General features: G+C 41.8%; 4 protein-coding genes across 4 annotated transcripts; 1 reads left to right on the top strand and 3 right to left on the bottom strand.

The window, feature by feature from the left end:
- Positions 1–972: 972 nt before the first annotated feature.
- LOC115620234 (solute carrier family 41 member 1-like) lies at positions 973–2,355 on the bottom strand. The gene has a single exon (XM_030513378.1). It carries the CDS (start codon positions 2,353–2,355, stop codon positions 973–975), a length of 1,383 nt encoding a protein of 460 aa, XP_030369238.1.
- Positions 2,356–3,256: 901 nt separating this feature from the next.
- LOC115620233 lies at positions 3,257–4,033 on the top strand. Its single transcript, XM_030513377.1, has one exon. The coding sequence runs from the start codon at positions 3,257–3,259 to the stop codon at positions 4,031–4,033; it is 777 nt and encodes a 258-aa protein (XP_030369237.1).
- Positions 4,034–8,310: 4,277 nt separating this feature from the next.
- LOC115620230 lies at positions 8,311–9,087 on the bottom strand. The gene has a single exon (XM_030513372.1). It carries the CDS (start codon positions 9,085–9,087, stop codon positions 8,311–8,313), a length of 777 nt encoding a protein of 258 aa, XP_030369232.1.
- Positions 9,088–9,728: 641 nt separating this feature from the next.
- Positions 9,729–23,725, bottom strand: LOC115621842 (adenomatous polyposis coli protein). The gene is made up of 4 exons (XM_030515653.1): positions 23,577–23,725; positions 14,614–18,935; positions 14,393–14,552; positions 9,729–14,337 (listed from the first exon to the last, which is right to left on the bottom strand). Exons 2-4 carry the CDS (start codon positions 18,867–18,869, stop codon positions 10,795–10,797), a joined length of 7,959 nt encoding a protein of 2,652 aa, XP_030371513.1. The 5' UTR covers positions 18,870–18,935; positions 23,577–23,725; the 3' UTR covers positions 9,729–10,794.
- Between the last annotated feature and the right edge of the window lie 142 nt (positions 23,726–23,867).

Genomic DNA, 23,867 nt, shown 5'->3' with positions numbered 1-23,867 from the left:
TTTATATAATAATATACTCGTACACTGATGAGCAAGACGAGTGCGATAATTTTGAAATGAAAAGCTAGTCAATAAATCATTTCGAAAAGTTTTAGTAATTTGTAGTTATTGGTACTTATTGCTTGTTATCAGACAAACCGATGTACTATATTGAATAAAATTGTTTCCAACCGTTCGCCTCCTAAAAACTTTACATATATAGTATGTATACATTTACGTACTCTATAGATACTTATGAAAGCGTAGTAAGGCGCCGTTGATAAAATTACGTCGTCTGGAATTAACACCCGGAATTATTATTATTGATTTGGTTGGAAAGTTTGGGTTTTCTAGTAATTATATCGGTTACACTGAAGCAAAAGCCAAGTCTTTCACTAAAAATCGTCAGCTGAAATGATGGTCTGGTATGGCTACGAGTCAATATCTCTAAGATCAAACTATTGGTTATAATCGAGAAGACTTATAACTATGTAAAGAGACCCTTTAATTGAACAGTAAATCGTATACGAATTCGGATATCCTTTTATGTTTTTTACTCCTTTATAACTTTGATTTATTAGATATTTTATTGAGAATACTCTTATTGTAGGAAAAGTATTACATTCAAGTCTCATTTAAGTTACGAAGTAGGAAGCAACATTTAAAGTTAATTGTTATTTGTTCTTTTATTATTAGTCAATCATTTTTTATTTACAGCTAATTGTATAGATTTTAGATTGGTATTTGGAAAGAACTTCATTTAAAAGCTAAAAATAAAAATGGCCACCTAAATAACTCTTGTAAATAAATCAGACAGTAAATGTATTATTTAATTAACATATAATAATAAATATGTTCGGTTTAGTAGTCTAAGCAATTAAGAAAATAATGACAGTTTATAATTTGTGGGTGTTTCTGTTATTTCGTTGAATAACAAAGTGTATGCGAGATATTATAAATAAACTGGGCTTATTATTAGTTTTGTGCAGATCTTTAGACTACTTGTTTCCTTAAAGCATCATCATAGCTTATCCTTAGCCAAGGCGCACGCTTCCCCTGATACTCCTGCCTGATGCAGCGTAGTATATAGAACATGCACAAGAGCAGGCCAGAGCCCAAGCTATCGCCTAAGGCTGTTAGATAGGGAATTGCTGCGCTATCTGGATCTATTTTATATTTCCACATCAGGTGGACCATCGAGTGAGCAACCCACAGCAAAATGAGAAGCTGAATTAAACTGGTCAGTACATAGGAGCCCACAAAGATGGCTGTGACTGAGATAATGGATTTGTAGAGATAGTCTGCTGAGCAAATGAGTACAATATTTCCCGGAACAGAGACAATGAGGAGAATGCGCGATACGCGCGAATATACTGTTCCATAAAGCATTACATGATGGGGCCATTCCCAAATGTGTGTATCCGTCGGTAAGGTTCCCAACTGAGAACGCCGATGCAATATCGATCCCATATTGCTGGCCTGCACCGATACCAGGTTCCCTCCAAGGCCACTGATAATGGGCGAGAAAACGGCAAATCCGCGAAATTCATCCACCGCCGAGCTAAGCACGTATCCGCTGACCTGACTAATACAGAGAGCGCCCAATACGGGCACCCAACCGTACTTGAGCACAACGCGTGTGAACTCATTATGCCACACAATAATAATCCAGAGGGGCAGAAAAAACACCAGATATATCAAAACCACGATGAGGCTAACCCAAATGTGATGCTTGCTCAGATCGTAGATGACAGCTGCGCTAAAGGCGAGCAAACTTATCGACATTACATCCCCAATGGAGGCTACAATCGGTATGGCCATGTAGTCGGGGTTGAAGCTGTATCGCTGCGAAAAAAGTATGACCAACATAAGGATCGTATCCAAAAGCAGGCACGAGATACTCGATGTGATCAGAGTGGCAGCCATCAACGTCCCATAATGGTGGAGTGCAACATCTGTTGCCGCCGGCGTCGAAACCGTGCTGATGATACAAACAGTGGTGGTTAACAGTAAGGAGCAGACAATGGCCTGAACCTGAACCAACGCCAAATTCCCGACCAATATCTCACGTATGTTGCCAGAATTTTGCAAACTACCCATGTTGCTGAGGGTGGAGAGGCGCGATGCCACACACATGTCCAGGTTACCCTTCAGACCGCACAGCGCCGGCACCAACATAAAAATCTCATTCATATCCTGGAAGACGGACCAGTCCTGGACGTTACCCAGCATAATACCCGCTGTAATGGTTCCTGAGCCAGCCAAAAAATATGGTATGAGTATTTGAGCAAATGTGCAGCACCAGTGCTCCGCATAAATTGCCTGATCACCTTCGTGGACCGATTGTGCATTATCATTATGACCACTGTCTGGCATGTGAATGCGTTTTACAGTTCGGTACTGGTTTTTACAAATTTGTTCAAAATTTATAACGTCAAACGAAAACAAACTCATGTAACTTTTTTCTCACCTTTCTCCAAAGTTCATTTGTACTTTTTTAGTGACTGACTGATCACGTTCAGTAATTGTCTTCAGACCTGCTTCTGTCGATCGTATTCAGATTATGAGGAATCGAGACTCAATTCTGGAAAAAATTTAGTCTCTGAGGCGCAGGTGATCCTCATACGGACAGGCAGACAGATAGAGCTAGATAGAGCAAGTATACTTTTTGTGGTTGGCCACGCCTCCTTTTCCCTGTTACATTTTTCACTTCCCGCAAACCTAATCTGCTCTTGTACCTTTTAGGTTCAGAGTATAAGAGGAAGATAGAAAATGTTTGGCAGATCGTTATCTTTAAAAATAAAATCCATCATATTTTACTAAGCTACATTTTGAAAATATCCTGCAAAATATAAAACTCCGACATTCCTATACGTTTCATTCAAATTTACATAATTGTAAATTATCGTATATAGATACATACCCCTAAAGTTTGTTAGTCTTTTGCCGCCACACGCAACGCGTGCCCTTATCCTAGTATTTCATAGATAACGCCATTAACATTGTATGACTAATAGAAGAATAACTTTAAAGGGGGTACTTAACATAATGATAATCTTTTGAGCCCACTTTAAAAAGGCATTGACAAGTGTTCCCTTAACGTTGAGTCACCAGCCTAGGTGGGTTGCGTGGGTTGCTGGAAATCAAACCAATTCAATTGCAATCAATCAATGCATGCATAGTCGATAAGTTACAAACATAGATAAAACAAAGTGGTATATATAGTGCCACGCTTGCCCCAATATTTCAGTTCAGCAAAGTTCAACCAAGCAAAAAGATGCAAAAAGTTATCCTCCTGGCACTTCTGGTGGCGGCCACCACTACGGCAACACCCGTGAATCAGGCCAGCCCTATGAACTTTGGAGAGGCACTCACCAATATGTACACGGCCTTCCAGAAGATGATGCCTTGTGGCTATCCTGCCGATAACATTCCCGTTCTAGATCCTTTCCGCATTGAGCAACAGTTCTTTAACGCTTCTACCGATGACTACAGCTTTGTGGGTAATATTACCAACTTGTACATTACCGGTCTCAGCAACTTCCACCATGTCGGAAAGAGTTACAATGAAGACACGGGCTTTTCAAGCTTTGACATCATCTTCCCCGAGATTCAAATCCTCGGCGAATACGATGTGAATGGCTTTATGAACGTTGCGGGCTTCCTTCTTCGTTGGACTCAGAGCGGTCTCATCAATGAGAAGTTCATCGATTTGCGATATGTGGCTAGCTATACCATAGCCAGTCCCGTAAATGCTACTGATAAGCTCAGCGTTACAAACGTTAATCTAAACTTTTACTTATCCGATGCTGCCTTTGACAACTGGAACGTTTTGTGGGACATCTCGACCAACAACTTTGTGAATAAGGCCGATCGCGAATTGCTTCTGATGTTGGTGGAGCAGATTCAGCCGCAGGTGAATTATATTTTAGACAAATATGCCCTGCCCTATATTAACGAGTATCTGGGACAAATGAGCATGGATCAGCTTATTAATACTCTCAATGGCATGGCAGCTACTTTTGAAGAGGCCGACTGCAATGTTGTGGCCTAGGCTGATATTGAAAGACTGAGAAAAGTCTAATTATAAATAAAAAGAGCATTAAAAAAATAGTTTTTTGAAACTGATTTCTGTTGAATAATATGAGGTTTCCGCTATCAATTTGGTTTAATTACAAACACAATTATTTTAGAAAATGGCTTGGTGCCACAGACTTTCATGGTTACAATTAAACATATGATACATCAATATTTATCAGCTTAAGATCTTGAATCTGGACCACTTTTTCAAAATCAACTTATAATATAAGGAATTCAGTTTCGAGATTCATATATGTACTTGTAATAATCTCTTCACTCATCTAATGTAGTGAAAATTGTTAAGATATGGGCAATGGGTTTTACTTTTATAATAAAATAGAAAACAAGATAGAACGCTACAGTCGAGCAAGCCCGACAGTAAAATAGCCTGTACTCTCCACAAAAAAAAAAAAAAAAAATTTTAAAAAAGAAGAAAAAAATTAAATTATTTAAATAAATTTTAATTAATTTATTAAATAAATTAAGAAAACTTATTTAATACATACATAGAAGACATTTTTATGTACAGTTTTACATTTACATCACTTGTTTATATACGTGTATATATAAGCAACAACAATAACAGATGCAGGCAGCGCTGCAAGCAGAGCATGAGCAGCGATTTTATTTATGGCTATAACTTTCTTCAGAATTGACATATCACGATGACATTCGGCATACGGACACATAAGCACTAACTGGACGTTACTACTAAAACTGATTTCAAAATTCCAAGAATTACGGAAGTTATAAAAAAACACGAATTGCGGGAGTGGGGGGTGTATCAGAATAAAAAAAAAAAACTTGACCTGCCTAGGGCTTAGGGGAACCTAGATACCAAGTTTGGTAATTCTAGCTCTTGTACCTTCTGAGATCCTTGCGCTCATACAGACGGACGGACATGGCCAAATCGACTACATTCGCACAAAACTAGTATAGCCTTTCACCCTTTGGGTACAGGCTATAATGAAATGTTATCAATTTCTTTCCTGGACCAACTCCATTCTAATGATTGTGTGCCCATGCTTTGATCTGATGTGTTCGTCTCAAAGATGTGGAAGTTTTGATGAGTTGATATGTACATGAAATGTACAACAGTATATTAGGTTTAATCTTAGAGATCTCAGAGTCTATAAAAAAAAGAAACACCAAGTTTTGTACATAGGTATGCTTTATGAGTTTGCTTCATTTTCTTTGATGCACCCCCACTTCCCTGGAAACACACATACACGCATAAACAAGCATAGATTCACAAAGACACAATTCCTATGGAAATGTGCACCCTTTACGCGAGTTCGAATACCAAGGGAAGTAAATTCGATAAACATTATTTTAAACTTTTTATACCCTGTACCCGTAGGGTAAAAAGGGTATATTAGGTTTGTGCAAAGTATGTAACATACAGAAGGAAGCATCTCCGACCCCATAAAGTATATATATTCTTGATCAGCATGACGAGAGAAATCGATCTAGACATGTCCGTCCGTCTGTCCGTTCGTCTGTCCGTCCGTCTGGATGAACGCGAGGATCTCAGAAACTATAAAAGCTAGAATAACCAAAGTTGGCATCCAGATTCTCCTAGATCCGAGTAAGGACGAGTTTATTTTTATAGCCTGTACCCAAAGGGTGAAAGGCTATACTAGTTTTGTGCGCATGTATGTAACACACAGAAGGAGGAGTGGCAGACCCCACAAAGTATATATATTATTGATCAGGATGAGAAGCCGAGTCGATATAGCCTTGTCCGTCCGTCCGTCTGTCCGTCCGTCCGTCTGTCCGTATGAACGCAAGGATCTCAGAAAGTATAAGAGCTAGAATAACCAAACTTGGTTTCCATATTCTCCTAAGACCGAGAAAGTACGAGTTTGAGTTTTTTTTCGATGCACCCCCCCACTCCCCCGCAATTCGTGTTTTTTTCTTATAACTTCCGTAATTTTCGGAATTTTGAAATCAATTTTGGTAGGTACATCCAGTTAGTACTAATGTGTCCGTATGCCAAATTTCATCATTTCATCAATTCTGAAGAAAGTTATAGCCATAAGTAAAATCGCTGCTCATGCGCTGCCTCTGTCGGCAGCGCTGCCCGCAGCTGTTGTTGTTGTTGCTGGTTTGGTTCAACTTTGTGCTGCATACATACACGCATATAAACACGCATAGGTACGTGATGTAAATGTATGCTGTTAAAACTGAACATAAACATGTATTCTCATTTAATTTAATTAATTAATTCATTCATTCATGTTTTTAATAATTTAATTTTTAAAAAAATTTTTTTTTTTATTTTTTTTTTTTTTTAGTTTTTCTTTTTTGTGGAGAGTACAGGCTATTTTACTGTCGGGCTTGCTCGACTGTAGCGTTCTATCTTGTTTTTTTTTTTAATTTTTCCCCCCTTCCCCCGCTGCAGAATTTCGTCAATAGCGTCCACATTTCAAATGCTACCTAAACCAAACTTAATTAACCAAAACCAATTAATACATAATTATCTACTGTTGTTTAAAATTTTATTCAATTCTGTCAATTCTAAGAAAAGTTATTAGCGAAACAAATTCTCGCCAGTACAACCCCCACAAACTGCAGCAACAAGTTCGCTCTTCTTCTTCCTCTTTTTGCTGCTGCTTTGGGCGCATATAACTCAGTGACGGAACTTTACCTGGGTACAGGGTATTACACTGTCGGGCTTGCTTGACTGTAGCGTTCTCTCTTGTTATACTCTGTACATGAAATGTACAGAAGTATATTAGGTTTGCGGGAGCTGAAAAATGTAACAGGCAGAAGGAGGCGTGGCAGACCCCACAAAGTATATATATTCTTGATCAGCATGACGAGATGAGTCGATCTAGCCCTGTTTGTCTGTCTGTCCGTCTGTCAGTCTGTCCGTCCGTATGAACACCTGGATGTGTGTATTCTATACGAGTTTGTTTTATTTTTTTGATTTTCCCCCCCACTTCCCCCCTATGGGTGTTTTCCCGATTTTCCATTCGTATAATCGCCTATATCTCGGAGACTATAAGACCTAGGAACACAAAATTTTAGTCCCAGATGCCTTATGTGAATACGCAGAAAATGTGTATTTTGGAATTTCCCTCCCTCCCCCCTCTACCACGCAAATCGTAACTCCCGTAATTCTTGGAATTTCGAACTAAAATTTTGGAAATACCCCCAGTTAGTTATTATATGTCCGTATATACATATAACGATTTAAATATATTTGCTGATGCAGCGCTGCTGCAGCGCTGCTCAAGCGCTGCCCGCGGCTGTTGTTGATGTTGCTGTTTGGTTGACTGCTAACATGCTTACACAGACACGAATAGATGCGCATAGGCACACATACACTCACACAGACGCAATTGCTATGTAAATGTGCAATTATAAACTCTTTACGTGAGTTCGAATACCGAGAGAGGTAAAATCGATCAAATTTTGTTTTTTTTTAATTTTCTTAATTTTTTTATTTTCTATAATTATTGTAAACATATGTACAGAGTATTTCAAAGTCGGGACACCCGACTTTAGCTTTTTTACTTGTTTAATTTAATTTAATAGTAGTTGTTCCAGCAAATATGATTCCGTATTTACTTGTATGGAGATTTTAATTGTAGGAAACGTTAAAACATTAAAGATACTACTGATATAGATCTTCCTGAATACAATTCATATTATATTAAAAGATAATAATAGCGTCAGTTTACCCCCGGGATTCTAAAATAAACTTTTCAAAATCACTTAAAAGTCGATATACCCCACTATTCGAAAATTAATAAACTCATTAATTAATTATATCTGATAAAAGCATGGGCAAGCAATCATTAGACATAACTTGGTTCTCGGGAAAGACTTTATTAAGGTTTCATATTCTACTTGATAATAATAGCAATTTTCATTACCCATATCTGAACACTATTCAATGCATTAGATGAGTGAAGAGATTATTACAAAAAGCGGAGTTTGATATGCGTTTTAGAGGAATTGCGAAACAGATTTCTTGTGTATCATGTTATGGATTTATACCATTGTTTTGGATATCTAACAATGAAATAAAAAGTGGTCCACATTCAAAATCTGAAGTTGAAAAATATTGTTGTTTCATATGAATGGGTTATCTTCTAAAATAATTGTGATTGTAATTAAACCAAATTGATAGAGGATACCCCAACAAACTCATATTATTCAATAAAAATCAGTTTCAAAAAATCATTTCTTTAATGCTCTTTTTATTTATAATTAGACTTTTCTCAGTCTTTCTATATCAGCCTAAGCCACAACATTGCAGTCGGCCTTTTCAAAAGAAGCTGCCATGCTATTGAGAGTATTAATAAGCTGATCCATGCTCATTTGTCCCAGATACTCGTTAATATAGGGCAGGGCATATTTGTCTAAAATATAATTCACCTGCGGCTGAATCTGCTCCACCAACATCAGAAGCAATTCGCGATCGGCCTTATTCACAAAGTTGTTGGTCGAGATGTCCCACAAAACGTTCCAGTTGTCAAAGGCAGCATCGGATAAGTAAAAGTTTAGATTAACGTTTGTAACGCTGAGCTTATCAGTAGCATTTACGGGACTGGCTATGGTATAGCTAGCCACATATCGCAAATCGATGAACTTCTCATTGATGAGACCGCTCTGAGTCCAACGAAGAGGGAAGCCCGCAACGTTCATAAAGGCATTCACATCGTATTCGCCGAGGATTTGAATCTCGGGGAAGATGATGTCAAAGCTTGAAAAGCCCGTGTCTTCATTGTAACTCTTTCCGACATGGTGGAAGTTGCTGAGACCGGTAATGTACAAGTTGGTAATATTACCCACAAAGCTGTAGTCATCGGTAGCAGAGTTGAAGGACTGTTGCTCAATGCGGAAAGGATCAAGAACGGGAATGTTATCGGCAGGATAGCCACAAGGCATCATCTTCTGGAAGGCCGTGTACATATTGGTGAGTGCCTCTCCAAAGTTCATAGGGCTGGCCTGATTCACGGGTGTTGCCGTAGTGGTGGCCGCCACCAGAAGTGCCAGGAGGATAACTTTTTGCATCTTTTTGCTTGGTTGAACTTTGCTGAACTGAAATATTGGGGCAAGCGTGGCGCTATATATACCACTTTGTCTTATCTATGTTTGTAACTTATCGACTATGCATGCATTGATTGATTGCAATTGAATTGGTTTGATTTCCAGCAACCCACCTAGGCTGGTGACTCAACGTTAAGGGAACACTTGCCAATGCCAGATTAAAGAGGTCTCAAAAGATTATTATTATGTTAATTACCTTCTTTAAAGTATGCTTTTATTAGTCATACCTTATATGTAGAATTTAAAATGAGTGAAATACAAGTACTACGCTTTGCTTGTGGCGGTATAAGATTAACAAACTTTAGTGTTATGTACTATATATATGATGTATGATAAAAAATAATTTGCATATTTAAGAATGTCGCTTGGTAAAATATGATAGATTTTATAAATTTTTATAACGAACTGCCAAACTTTTTCTTTGTTCTCTCTCTCAATCCAGTGTTCAGGTTCCCTGTGTGGGGAAATCTTCGGTAAAGATGAAAGCAAAACCTCCCTCGGGATGATTAGGGATCTGACCTGAAATAAATACTCATAATGGGTTTAAATTCACTCAGTCCATATGATCTTGGATGAACGGCTACAGAAACGACAAATTCAGTGTGTTTGATTTATTTGCATTTGAAGCTTTTTGTATTAATTTATTATATAGAGATGTGTAAACGCCTTAAATCAAATCAAACTTAATACTATCTATGTATATATGTAAGTCGCGTAAAAGTTGTCGTTTAGTATAAAAAAGGTGCCCCAAAAAATTATAAAAAAAAACTTAGCGCTTTATTAAAACTTAATAAAAAGCAGTGACTATAAATGTTTTTTAAAAAATATTTGGTTTTGCAAAAGGAAGCATTTGAAATTAACAAACAAAAATATATTAAAAATATAATATATAATAATAGTTAATAAGGGAGGTGGTGTATAACTTTTTGGATATCGTTGTATGTATTGAACTCAGCTGTGAGTTTTCTTGATTCCAAACTTGTGCGCTAAGTGCGTTTTGTGTAAACAAGTTGAAAAAGTCTTTTTGAGAACTAAGCTAAGTCACAATAATGTTAATACATACAATTATACATATATAAGTAGGTAGATATATATTTCAGATTTATGCATTGTATATAACTTTTTGATACTGTAGTATGCTATGCTATGTATATGTATATAGTTGTACACATTTTGAAAGGCCTGATTAAAATGTCTACCGTATTAATACATTTGGCTACACACAATGGGAGCATTTCTAATTTATATCAAGTGGCTCCAAGTGGCAACTGTGTTGTTGAATAGTGGGATTATAAGTAACTAGAAGTTTCGCTATTCTAAACTTTATCCCTAAAGTCAAGTAGAAGAAGAATATGTAGTCCCTGACTAAAATCGTAACTGTTTCGCGGACTATTGGCTTGATTTAAGAATTCCAAAAAAATTGATTAAACCGTATTTAATAGATCGCTTAATCAAACAGCGATTAAGAGATTGCATCCTAATGCATCCTAATCCATGATCAGTAAATGTATCTAAAATGTTCACACACTGATACATTAAATCAACCCAATATTATTGCCTTCATTACGGTCTTGTACACTAACATTGTCTGTATGCCCTCCCTGGCATTTTGATTTGGATCCTTCCCTTCCTGTGCGACTCCGACTTGAGCTGAATTGAAATGCAAGATATTTATTTGCGACCCACAACGGGCAGCTTGGATTTGGCAATTGCGCTTGGAGCTGCGACTGGCGGCGTATTGTCAAAGGTCGAGCTGCGCAATAGCGTTGGTTTTCGTGCCGTTGTACCGTTGATGGTATTGGAAGATTTCGTTTGTTGTATCTTCAGATTGGAGTTCACTGCTGGCTTGGTTTTGGCCTCATCCACCCGCTTCCAAATGTTGGCAATGCGACTTTGTGCTTGACTGATTTTAACAGCAGCTGCGGCGGCGGCACTCTGACCACTCAAATTGGAATTGCTTCGCGATGGGGGGGTGGTGGATGATACGCGAGTTGCTTGAATGGCCACGCGCGAGGCCGCTGCGGCTTTGGCGCTGGACAAACGTATGTTTGTATTGGCTCGTTGCGGTGTGGCTGCTTGCCGAGTTGCTGGAACAGTGCGCTTGGGTGAGCTCGTCGGCGTTGTGCGTTTGGTTGGCAATTTTGATGTACGATGGCTGGGACTGGTGCTAGCTGCTGCCTCAACTACCGGTACTTGAGTATTGATATTTGTGGGCTCATCTTTGACAAATGTGCCCTGACGTTCCAGGCGTGCAGGCGCCGGCGCAGGTGTCGACGTTGCTCCAGCATTGGTGATCTTCTTTTTTTGGGATGGACGCGCAATATTGTTCGTGCAGGGAGCGCTTCTCTTCGAAATAGTGGGTGCTAGGGTTTTATTTTTGGTAGACACTTGTGCTCCGGCCCGTTGGCTTTGCATGCTGTAGGGTGAGACATAAGCGGGCTTTTTCCGTCCCCGCACTGTTTTAATTGGCGATGCTGCGCTCGGCAGTTTGTTGATTACAGGCTTGGTGGCTGGCGGCGTTGTTTCCTCCGCATGTTCCTGCTCTACCTCCACTTTTTGCACCACTTCGAACTGCTCTCGACCATGACACGACTCTGTTTCCGAGTTCTGATCGCACTCACAGCTCTGACAATCATCTGCAGCTGGCATGGTTGGCAGCGACAGGGATGGCTCCTCCGGGTTTATGTTGATTTCGCTCGTAATGTAAGTAAACTTTTGCATCATGGCGCGAATCGAGGATAACTGATCGCTGGGGCAATCATCATCTATAAGTGGAGGAGTGGATGTTGTTGCTCCCGCATCGAGTACCTGTTTCGGACACTCGATAACTTGCGTCTTATACCGGTCAGCACTGCCACGTCTGCGTCCACCCGCTCTTGGTATTGTTTCCACAATCTCAATCTGTAGTGTTTCGTCCGTCTCTAATGCGAGTTTCTGAAGCGCATTTAGCTGCTCAGGACCTGTTGCAATTGTGTAGGTCTTGTAGCGATCTTTGGCTACGCGTCGCTTTTGCTTCGGCGTCAATGTACGTCGATTGGGCGAGGGTGTGGCACTGTGTTTTGGCGTCGATTCTGCCGAACTAAAATCATTCATTGTGGCATCTTCCTCATCTTCATCGCGCGGCATTTGATCGCAGCAGCTCTGGAGGACAGTGAGCGTGTTATCATCACCGCCTGCTGCCGTCTCATAGTTTGACACAGATATAGTTGTGGCCATGCTGCAATCGCCATGTTCCCCCTCAGCCACCTCTGACTGAATGCTATCCACACTGATCATGGAGTCTAGCAACTCATCCATGAGCGATGGCGGCTTGATGTTGTCCAGTAAATTACAACTGGAGTTCACACTCTCAGCGCTGCCGGCCAACTGACCTAGAGCGCGTTTAGCTACCAGGCCAGCGGGGAAACCGCCGGGAAATCCCTTGCGTGGAAATTTCGGCGACTTGCTGGGAAACGGGCGCAACTGCAGAGAACTGGGCTGGTGCGTTGAGTGTTCCTGATAGCAACCGGACATGTTTAGCGACTCCATACCCGAAGGCGGACGCACATTGTCCAGATCTAGACTGTTAATGCTGAATGTTAATTCAGTATTGTCATCGTCATCACGATCCCCCGCCTGCAGCTGGTGCAGATTCTCGGCTAGGGCTCGCGCTTCGTAAGCAATCATAGTGGAGTTAGTCATAATGCTGGCGCTGGTGCCGTTGAAGAGTAACGTTGGTGTCGGTTGACACCCAACGACTGCCGCAGCGCTCTGCACTTCACCACCAAGCTGGAAGTTTAGACCGCCGCTGGAGCCACCACTTGAACCGTCGCCATTGGCGCTGACCAGCGTATCCGTTTCAGTCTCCAGCGAATTGGGCTGTGTTAAACCATTACCGATGCTAAATGAGGGCAGCATGTTAGCCACCTCGTTTGTCGGCGTAATTTCGGCAAAGTCATGCAAATCTTTGTGCACATCTGCCTCCGTCGCCTGATCCTCATCAATATCAACGCCATCAACATCATCGTCTAGGCTCAGGGATGCGAGTACAGGGGCAGACATGCTGACGCTGGGAAAAGAGATATCATTGGGGCAAGTGTTCTCATTCCACGTGTTGTGTGATCCCGTGCCAATTCCCAAAGGCTTCGCTGCCTCCTGTGAGCTGCTACCCGTGCGCAGCTGCTCCGCTGAGGTGACAAACTCCAGCGTGAGACGTTCTACTGATTTCAACATGAGGTCTGGGTCCTTGTGCTTGTCGCTTGTGGTGGAGGCGGTGGCCGATTGCGATGCCGAGCAAGCATCCAAGCGTACCATAGTGTCCATGATGAAAGATTGGTTCGATTCATCGCTTGACCGATCATCGCCATCTGCATCCTGTCTAGACCCAGTAGCGTTCACTTTTGTCTCGGGACCGTTCGCGAGATTTGGAAGATTTGCGACGCATTGCATCGCCGCTGGACTTTTTAGTGCGTCTGTGATGTCGGCGTGGCTGTTCTCCCTGCTGATGCTGTGCGCTTGCCCGTGCACTTTCCTCTTTACTACGTCTGGAGCTGCTGCTGTGCTGCTGACACTTGCTAATGTAGTAGCCGCCATTGGGTGACACGGTTCCAATGCAGCTGCAGACGTAGCTTGGGCGTTTTTTGGCGCAGTGCTGAGCGGCGCATGGGTCGGCGTCGGTGTGCCGCTTGATCCTATCTTCTTGCTAATGCCTGTATTTATGCATTCCTGCAACAATTTCTCATCCTTGCGCTCTCGCTCGCGTTCTCTATGATGATGATGGTGGTGATGATGATGTCGCTGCCGGCTGGGCGTATAAGACTTAGGCTGAGACAATTGGACCGGAAGCGAATCAAATTGCTTTAGATTGGGATTAGATTGTGTGGAGGAGCTGGCGGTCGATTGTTTGCGCGTTGAGCCCGGTTCCTTAGACTTGTACATGCCTTTTAGTATGCATAGTTCGAAAAGGGACTTGGATTGGTTTTCATTTGAATCGCTAGAGTCCACAGAGCTATATGATTCATTTTGAGCGGCAGTTGCCGTGCCGGAGGAGGAACGTTGCTTCAACTGTCGTTGATAATTACGTGCTGTCATCGCTGAATTCAATGAAGATGCCGAGGTAGCCGCATTTATTGCCATGGGCTGGGAAGAGGACAGTGAGCTTGACCGCTTGGTAGTCGAATTTGTTGAGCTGAAACCAAGATTTGATTTGGGTCTGTTGCAGCCAGCGGCAATAGCCTGAAATTGAAGTGCGTTTAGAGAACGGTTAGGGAATGAAGTCGCGGTAAATTACCTGACTTAATAAGTTGGTATCGTCCTCGGAATCTATAGATAATGAGCTCAGTGAATCATCTTGCCATTGGTGCTGCCGTCTAACATCCTCCTGGGGCGCTACTACCACCTTACCCGACTGGGGCTTGGATGTGGCAGCAGAAGTATTGTTGCTTGTGGAACTGCAACGGTTTGATTAGCTTTTTAGCTGCAATAGTCAATTTAAAACTTAAGAAAACTTACTCAGTATGCTCCTGTAGTTGGACAGCCGGACCCACCAAACTGGAGCCGACAGTCAAGTTGGACAGTCCAGAGACAACTGAAAAATTGCATGGACTATCCTCGACCAGATATTTGTTCATCTCATCGCCCACGGGCAAGTACGCTGGCAATACGTTTCCACCTCGCCTCAACATAGCAATGGCATCCATACTGGGCTTTTGCATGCCCACTCGTATGCATTGCTGAAGCAGATCGGCCGACTGTGCTGCCGCTCCACTCTCTGAGGCATTGGAGCTGACATCGTCGGATAAATTAAGCGAGTAGCGTTGGGGTTGCTTTGGAGCTACGTCTTCGCCGCCTACTGCATAATTTGAATTGATGGAGATGGCTGACAGATTCGTGTTACTGCCCACTTTGGAGAGCAATGCCGGCGTATCTTCTGTGCAATAGCGAAGCGGCTCCTCACCGTTGGAAGCTGTGGCAGCAATCGCTTCTTGCTTGGACTGCTTGCGCTCCGCTGTGCGATTCATGCCAATATTGATACAGCTGGCCAGCAACAAATCATCGTTGTTGTTTCCCATATTTGTGAACTCATCCTCCTCGCCCTCGGATGGCAAGGCGACGCAGTTGGTAGGTTGTGTAGCAGTCGCTACCTCACCTGGCTTTGATGAGCTTGCAATTTCTCCTATTGGCTGCTCATCGTCAACAATGCTGAGGTTGCTCAGACTGGTGGCACAAGAGAATTGCGCCGGCGTGTGCTCCACATTGAAGGTGCTGAGATCATCTTCGAATACGCTCCGCAACGGTCGCTTGCAAGTTATACTGCGGGGCGCTATTGGGGATTGCTGGGATCCGGAACAGGGTTGACCGTTTGCACTGTTGCGTCGCGGCGACTGCGGCATACTTTGGGTAGGTGAATCGGGAAGTTCAGACGGGGAAATTACGCCACTGGCTAAGCGACTAAAGTCGCTCACCACCGAGCTCTTGTCATCACAGGGGCCTACGTCCTCATTCACAAGCGAGTCCATGGAACTGCGACGAGAGAACATAAGTGGGGTCTCGAGAGCAGAATTGGGAGTGGCCTCTTTCGTTTGCAGACTATTTGTGGGCTTGGACTCAACGTGGGTATTTGCATCAGTTTCCTTACTGAGTTTGGATACGCTGGAAGATAGGTTAGTTTGCGGTGCTGCTGCTCCAAGCGCTGATGAGGAGCCTGCCGGAACTGCCGATGAGTCATCAAGGCTACTCAGGGAATCGTAGCGACTGAAATAGCCAGGAGTACCTTCTTCACAATAGTTAATGGGTTTCTCTGGCGTATAAGAGCCGGAACCGTACTGCGGAGCCATCTTAATAGCTTTCTTAGGTGCCTCCTGCCTTCCATTTGACTTAATAATATGACCCGATTCAGCCACGACTGGCTCTGATTTGGCTGCCTGTTGTAAATCCGTTACAGAGGCAGCATTCGATATAACATAGGGCGTATCCTCGGTCTGATAACACTTGACGCTATCTTCCAGGATAAGCAATATCTCCTGACCCGGCTTGCTTTCGGTCTGCACTTTAGCTGTGGCACCAATTGTTGTCGGCGGAGGATTCGCTTGCGTTTGAGCCTGCACCTCCGCACTGTTTGCCACCTCCGGTGGCGATATGTCAACATCGGATTCGATTTGATTTTCAGCATAGCGTAAACTAAAGTCTGTTGGTTGATCCAAGTCCGTTTCCTGATATGTTGTGGATGACGTCTTGGTCAGGGAGACGCTTTCATTGTATTTAACGGAATAATCAATAGGCTGCTCCTCGATGGCCTCAACATCGTGCTCCAGCTCAAAAGCCACTGCTGCCACCGAGGCAGTAGGGAATTGAGACTGACGCGCGGCTGCTTCTGAGGCAGAGTGGGAGCGCATTAGATGCTCATAAGCAGTGTCTGACTTCGCTGAAAAGACTGAGTCACGACTCTCACTCTTTGTTAGCAAGGCTGAGCGTGTCAGGCGCGCTCCGCTGCCAGTTGGTGTCACAGCAGCAACGCCCCCGACAGCTCCAGCGCCTCCCACTAAAGGGTATTTGCGCGTAATTCCATTAGCGAGTAACTCCAAATTTGAGCTGACAGATCGCTCCTTAACAGCCCTGCCTCCTGTGACGCTGCTGCTGCTTTGACCCATGTCTAAATTATCGCATGTCTCTTCATGATGTTTCTCGCCCAGTTCTTGTTGCAATGCCTTTTGCTTTCTCGCTGTCAGTGTGGGCAACTTCTTCAGACCCATAGAACGTGCTATCGGATCGAGTTGGTGCTGATTTTGCACCGCCGGTCGAAAATTTAGTAGATTCTTCAACGCTGAGCTGCTGCCCTCTGAGATCATTGCATGTTTGGAGTGTATGAGCGAGCGCAACATGGGTACTGCTCCATTATCCCACAGGAATTTCTGATCTTCGGGACAGCGAGCCGACAGATTCCACAATGTTCCACAAGAATTGCTCACCACAGTCAAGCTTTCCGATTTGAGCTGTTGTAGGAGTATGGATAAACAATTGTGCTCCCGCAATACCTGACGGTAGGGTTCACAGACAGCAATGTGACTGGACACATTGCGGAGAATACCACCAGCATTCTCAATGATCTTAAGGGTCTTGCTCGGTCCTTCGTAGCTGAGCATGCGCACTAGAAATGCCAGCGCTCCATCCACGGCACAAAACTCTGCCTTGTTGGTGCTGCAGTGGGCTGAGAGGTTCCAAAGCGCCGACAGAATGGCCTTCAATGTATTCTCACTCTTATTTTTCATAGCTGCTAGGGCGAGAGCAGTGACTGTGCCAATTTCATTTAGTACTGCTTTCATATTCTGATCCGCTCGCCATGATAGATTTCGCAGCACACTGGCGGTTACCTGCAGTAGATCATCCGGTGCCGAGTCCAATTGGGCGACCAGCGCCTCCATGAACTGTTTTTGACCACACAACAGTGCCTTATTATTCTCATCTCCAAAGGTAAGATTTGTAAGGGCCATTAGAGCATACCGGCGGAGTGAATTGCAGCATTGATCCTCCGGCTTTGGTCCATGCACAGCATGGTCCAAATGCACCAGATTCGGGATGGCCTGCAGAGCGCCCAGCTCGCACATCGCATGCCGATGCTCCTCATCGAAACTGACCTTCATCAGTGATGAAATGGCTGCCAATGGGTGACGATCTGAATCATCTGCAATTGCCTCACCGCCGCTCTGCAGCAACGTTTTCAAAAAGTTGCAATAGTCCATGATCTGATCCAGAAGCCGCAGCACTTTGGCTTCACGTCTTCCCGCCTTCTCATCCGGATGACTGTGCACTACATTATGCAACGCCAAGCTAGCGTATTTTCTAACCGTTTCCTCATTGTCAGGGGCGTGCATCATTTGCACCAACAGCGGCATACATCCAGAGCGTCTCAGGGTGGCGCAGGTTTGTGCGTTGCCAGATAACTCTAAAAATTTCTTGGACATCTCCAGCGGATCATTTGAACCCAGCATCGAAAGCAGCGAATATACGCATTCCACTTTTGAGCCGAGCGTATCGTCGGCTTCGCCATAACGCTCCTCGAAACTTTCTGTCCAGGCGGCACCTTTCGGTACTCTGGGCAATGGCGGCACATCACCATCCAGAAACCGTGAGAGTGTATACGATGGTTCTTTGTTTCGCTCACGCGAGGCGCGACTTGAGCCACCACTGCTGCGTTCCACCGAGTTCTTGCGACCACCGCTTAACGACGCCGCTGGCGAAGATGTGCGCTGCTGCTGCTGTTTTTGCTGCTCCGCCTGCCGCTCAAAATTGCGATCCAAGCTTCGATGCTCACGCAGCTCTTGTGCCAGCATATAATCCGGGGGTATGGGATTCTCGTCCAGAAAATGTTTGGGCTTAGCCGAAACTGTCGCCTTCTGCCCAGCCACCTGTGTAAAATGCAACGTATTGTCATCCTGGGTGAACTCCTTTTTCGTATAACCACTAGCCGCCAACTCATAGTCGCTTATCTCGCCATCACGCTCATATTTCTTGTCCATTTTTAGCTGCTCCCCAGCTGCATTGGGGCCGTAGGCATAGTTCTCTTCATACTCTGGTGGCGGAACGGCATCATAGTCCAGAAAATGAGGCTTACGTTCGGGCATTGCATCCACATCGACATCATCCATAATATCGCCATTATCTATGAGAATGCTGGCCATACCTGCCTCAAGTTCCGGCGTCAGTGGCGGCGGAGTCCGTGCAGCATCTTCCTCTGCCGATGGTGGCGGCAGCGGTGCCGGCTGGAACATAGTTCTGGGATTTTCTGCTTCAACACTACTTCTTAATGTGAGGCCATCACTTGCTTACAGATCGGCCTGCAAAATAAGACACAAGATTTGGCATTTTGTTATAAATTTAGCAACATTAGTGGTCAGTCAGCAAGTCAACGCGTGCTGATGCGTTGTAGGGGGGGGGGCTGACTAGCTCTATTTATAGTTGTGCGTTCGTCTGGGTTAGCAAGCTAGACACAATTGCCATTAGTCGCGAAATGTATTAAGTCTATTAAAAAGAAAACTTCTGTAGCATTCGCTATAGTATAATTACTTAGTTTAATAAGATCCTACTTATTTATTGGGTCATTGTAACACTAGATAGATTTAAGATGTATTGGTGATATGGTTTAAAGGATATAAATAAATGTTGAAGCTATGCTTGGCAATCAAGAAGTATTTAAATACTTTTGTGTGAATAATTTTAAAGAGAGAGAGAGAAATATACTCTTTAATTTTTTTTTTTTAAGTTGTGACAATAAATTTGAATAAATAACATAATCTTTTTACTATATACCATATCTCAAATAAATCATGGACAAATATTAATTTTGCTAACGAGGATTTTGTAAAATATAATCAAAATGGCTTAAAATGAATAAAGAATATTCAAAACTCTACGTTGATTTGTAAATAAATCATTTGATACTTGGAATCAGTTTTGGACTACTGAGATAGCGCTTTGTGTAAATACTTCAGTGATCTGGTTTAGCTCTAATACAAACTGCGAATTTATAAGCACCAAATACTGATTAGTAGATTAATATTTTCTTTTAATTTAGTAAACTTTCAAGTTTTATTTTTGTTTGCTCCACTCAGTTAAGTTGCTTTGTATTTGTTTTTACCCAGACTTTAATGCATATTAATACCTGTATTTAATCAGATGTCTAAGATTAATGCTACTGCGTTTCTTAATTTCGCCCTTTCCCGCTAAAACTGACTATATCAACAGGTACATACGTATATAAATCAGGTGTGCAGCGGCGGCCCACCGTGAATGTAAACACAATCTGTTATGAGCATCAGAAACAACTGCAAGTACGAGTATAGTATACTATATGTATAACAACGACTATAACTGCAACAACTACAAGCATCATTATCATTATTAGCTGGAGCGGCTGCTGTCTTGCGTTGCATCTTTTAGAAAGTTGGCGGCATCATCGCCGTCGCAGTCGCTGTATTTACGGAATTTCCAGTGCATGACTTGTATTAAAAAAGATACAGATACTTTTTCGCAGTATGTTGTAGGTATGTATCTATCTAGCTGTATGTGGTTTTCATTTGAGCTGCCGTTGAGTTATGCGATGCAATTTTGGGGCCATAGTTGTTGGTGCATTTTATTGCATTGGCGCATGCGCCACCGCCACCATCACCGTCACCGTCACCATCGCCACTTCAACTCGAGTGGTGCGTGCTTAAGTGAGTGTGGCCCAGCATAGTTTGTCTCAAGTCTGAGTAAATTAGGGCTAATTTCGTATGCATGCATATACATGATGTATGTATGCGCTAATCTTGAAGCAGGTCATGGAGTTTAAAAAGTGCGCCCTGCTTCCATTTACCAAGGCGGGCACTCGAAGTCAACGTTGAGGCAAGCTCCAATTGGCACAGTAAATGAACTATTTTATTAAAATATATTTGTATGCATTTGCAAATCCATTTCCCACTAAATCGTATGCACATACGTATAAGTATTCGCATTATATTTATTGTTTATGTATGCAACTGTAAGTACTTGTATAGTATGTTTGTAGCTTTTTGTAAAAACGCATTTGTAATGCGCTATGGGCAAAGAAATGGACAAGCAAGTTATTTATCATTCGTATTGTGCAATGAAGCAGTGCAGCGGATTATGTCATTTGTGGGCTACTACTACACATTACTAGTGAACAGAGTTTCTATCCACAAGCCCTTCAAGGCAACGCTGAAGTTATGTTTGTTGAATGCAGTCTACGCCATCTAATTATGATCGATCTTTCATTTTAAATGTTTACTTGAATTGTGTAAAATGTTTATAGAGAAGCACATGCTGAGTTTTATAAATGTAATATTTTGAAGATAATTGATTTGATTTGTTGTAAAAGTTAACTAAATATGTGCATACTCGTGAAATGTGATTATTTATAAACTAAAGCTTAGGCTGCCAATGTATTAATAAATATACATAGTATACTTCTTTAATGAGATTGAATGAATCTATCTATTTTTTTAGTTAGCTAAAAAATCAAACGTTTTAATAGTTAATAAGCTAAAGTTCGATTATAGAGGATTTACATTCAAAATCGTTTATATATTATATGATTTGATATACGTATTTATATTCGTAATTGAAAGCTCTTTTCTAATTTAAATAATTATACCGACTACACGAGTTTGTTTTCACACTAAAATATCTCTTCCATATGCATATACTGCGAACTTTATAACAAGTAGGCTATGTCTTAATTCATTGAAATGGCGAAAAATGTTTCAATTCATTTAATTCTTTTCGCGTTTGGAAATCAATAATTCTCTTTTGGGATTAATGTGCCACTCAGAAAGCTTTGGACAATTGCCGACAGCAGAAAATTGGCGAAAGCATTCATTTGCAAAGCAATTAAAAACAATTTTTATTCTTCAAGGTGAATTCTATTCACTAAAAATGTTCCGGTAATGATACAAAATGTTGGTATCGTATTTAGCAGCAAATCAAGTGAAAGGCCACTTAAATGTTTTCTCTTGTTAAGTATGTATGTGGTAACTTATTATCCAATTGAGTTCAAAGTAACTTATTAACTTGACTGACTATTTAAATGACACTTGTTATGCAGTCTAAGATTCATTAGAATCCTAATGAGGAATGTTGAATGTTATGTCTTGTATATGTTTCTGAAGTAAATGATTTTGATAAAGTGCGTAAGCTACTAAGGGCAAAACGGGGCATAATGCATTGGATAATTACTAATTATTAAAAGGGAATTGAATACTCTATTGACTGTTTTCAGATCACTTTAAAATCTACAATTTTGTTAGGGATTTGGAATTTTGTGAATGGAGATTTTTCATATTCTATATTTTGTAAAAGCTTTAACATTTTATATACATTTATTTTTATTGTTGAATGTAACTCTCAAATAATTAAACAAAAGAGCTAGAATTAAAAAAAAATGTAGTTCAGTCTTACAGACAAGTTTCCGGCTCCAATGCTCTAATATAGTATGGTTCTTTCATATTTCCAGAATTTTGTCATATAACAAATAATAAATTGGTGGCAAATAAAAAGTTATGGTAGATAAGAATGTAGACACATGTATAGTATTTTGGCCGGCATGGCATGGCCGCCGTAAATGATGAATCAACTGTGTTTCATCAATCAAATAAAACCTACACTCATACTACATACATATGTATGTACAATGTATATATGTTTGTATATACATTCTTGTACATTCGAATATGTAGCATTGTACAAATGTTGGCTGGCAAGTGAAAAATGTGTAGTCAGCCGCGCCCGCCCTGCTGGTCATTAACCGGCGCACAAACCCACTAAAATGGCAAGAGGAAGCGTTTGGCACACATTTTGCATACCGAAAAGTCAACTGGCAGAACTATCAAAGTGTTTATGGAAATGGAAAGAGAGGACGGGATGACGAAGCAGACGGTGGAAGCAAGCGAAAAGTAATAAAAAGCCATGGATGGGCATGAGAGGCCGCAAATATGTAGTATGCGCAAAAATATAAATAATAATAATATGCGCTAGGGTGTGTTTGAGTGAGTTGGTTTGATGATCGCTGCTAGTAGTATTGATGTAGTTTTCATTGCCGTCGTTGTTACTGTTGTCGCTTGTGCAAAGTTTTTTGTTTGCAATGTCTTTGCCCAGCATATTCATGATTACGTAAAGTAAAAGGGAAATTAACTTAATGCAGACACATGTACGTACATACATATGTATGCACGAATAATGTTTATTTGCTGTGGCAAGGAAAGAAACAATACGACAGCAGAAACTCAAACACCATGTATGATAAATATTTTAAAGCTAATTTGGCCGTGCAACTGACAAAGACTGAGCATAAACAATGCATAGACAACAGACCCATGCCGAGTGATTAATTACTATTATGCAGTGGAAGTGGTAAAAGAGCAACAGTAAAAAACATATGTAGTACTTATCAATTAGGCGCGCAACATTCACTCTACAGATCATATCGCATAACAATCGCACAACAGTAGTGGAAGCGGTGGCTGCTGCTGGCCTCCAATAAGTTCAAGCATCCAATTCGAATATATAATCACACACACACGCACACACCCACATACATACACACACACAGGTTACATGGAAGGCGAGTGCTGATAAAGGAGACACTCAACGTTTTTGCGCACACGTATACAAAGTCATCTTCTCACTCTCACATACACACACACACACAGATGCACGCATTGTCACAATTGGACTTTATTGATTTTTCCTGTACAAGGAAGCGGCGCCTGCACAAAATTCTATGCAAAACACAATCAACTCAAACAAATTTAGTTATGAAATAAACGCGCATATTTTCAACAAACTACTTCCATAATCGAGCGATACGTGATGGGCAAGTAAACATTAAGTTTATTTTTGTATTAAGAAGATGACATGGGCTGACGACGGCGACAGCGACAAAACTCCCACACAGGGCCAGCAATTTTAGAAGCAGCGCGTACCTGTTTTCAGAAGCAGAAGCTGCGCGATGCGAGGGCGATTCATTTGCACAAGCACATACCCACTAGACACTGTTATCACTGCTATTTACTTTGCGATAATGTAATTATTTAGAATTTAAACACATTCCGCGATAAAACAAATAAATTAAACAGCGCAACGCACAGGGCAATACCGCGTCAGAGTGATAAGTTGTGAGTACTAATAAGAAAACATCGACGGTGCTGATGTCGGACCTCGATATATGATACGATAGTTTTGGCCACAAATTCGATAACAGTGTTGCGCAACGT

This window comes from Scaptodrosophila lebanonensis, unplaced genomic scaffold (genome assembly GCF_003285725.1).
Source record: "Scaptodrosophila lebanonensis strain 11010-0011.00,11010-0021.00 unplaced genomic scaffold, SlebRS2 tig00000024-arrow-pilon, whole genome shotgun sequence".
NCBI lineage: Eukaryota > Metazoa > Arthropoda > Insecta > Diptera > Drosophilidae > Scaptodrosophila > Scaptodrosophila lebanonensis.
Note: the sequence above shows the minus strand (reverse complement) of the source record. Positions and strands in the feature narration are given on the sequence as shown.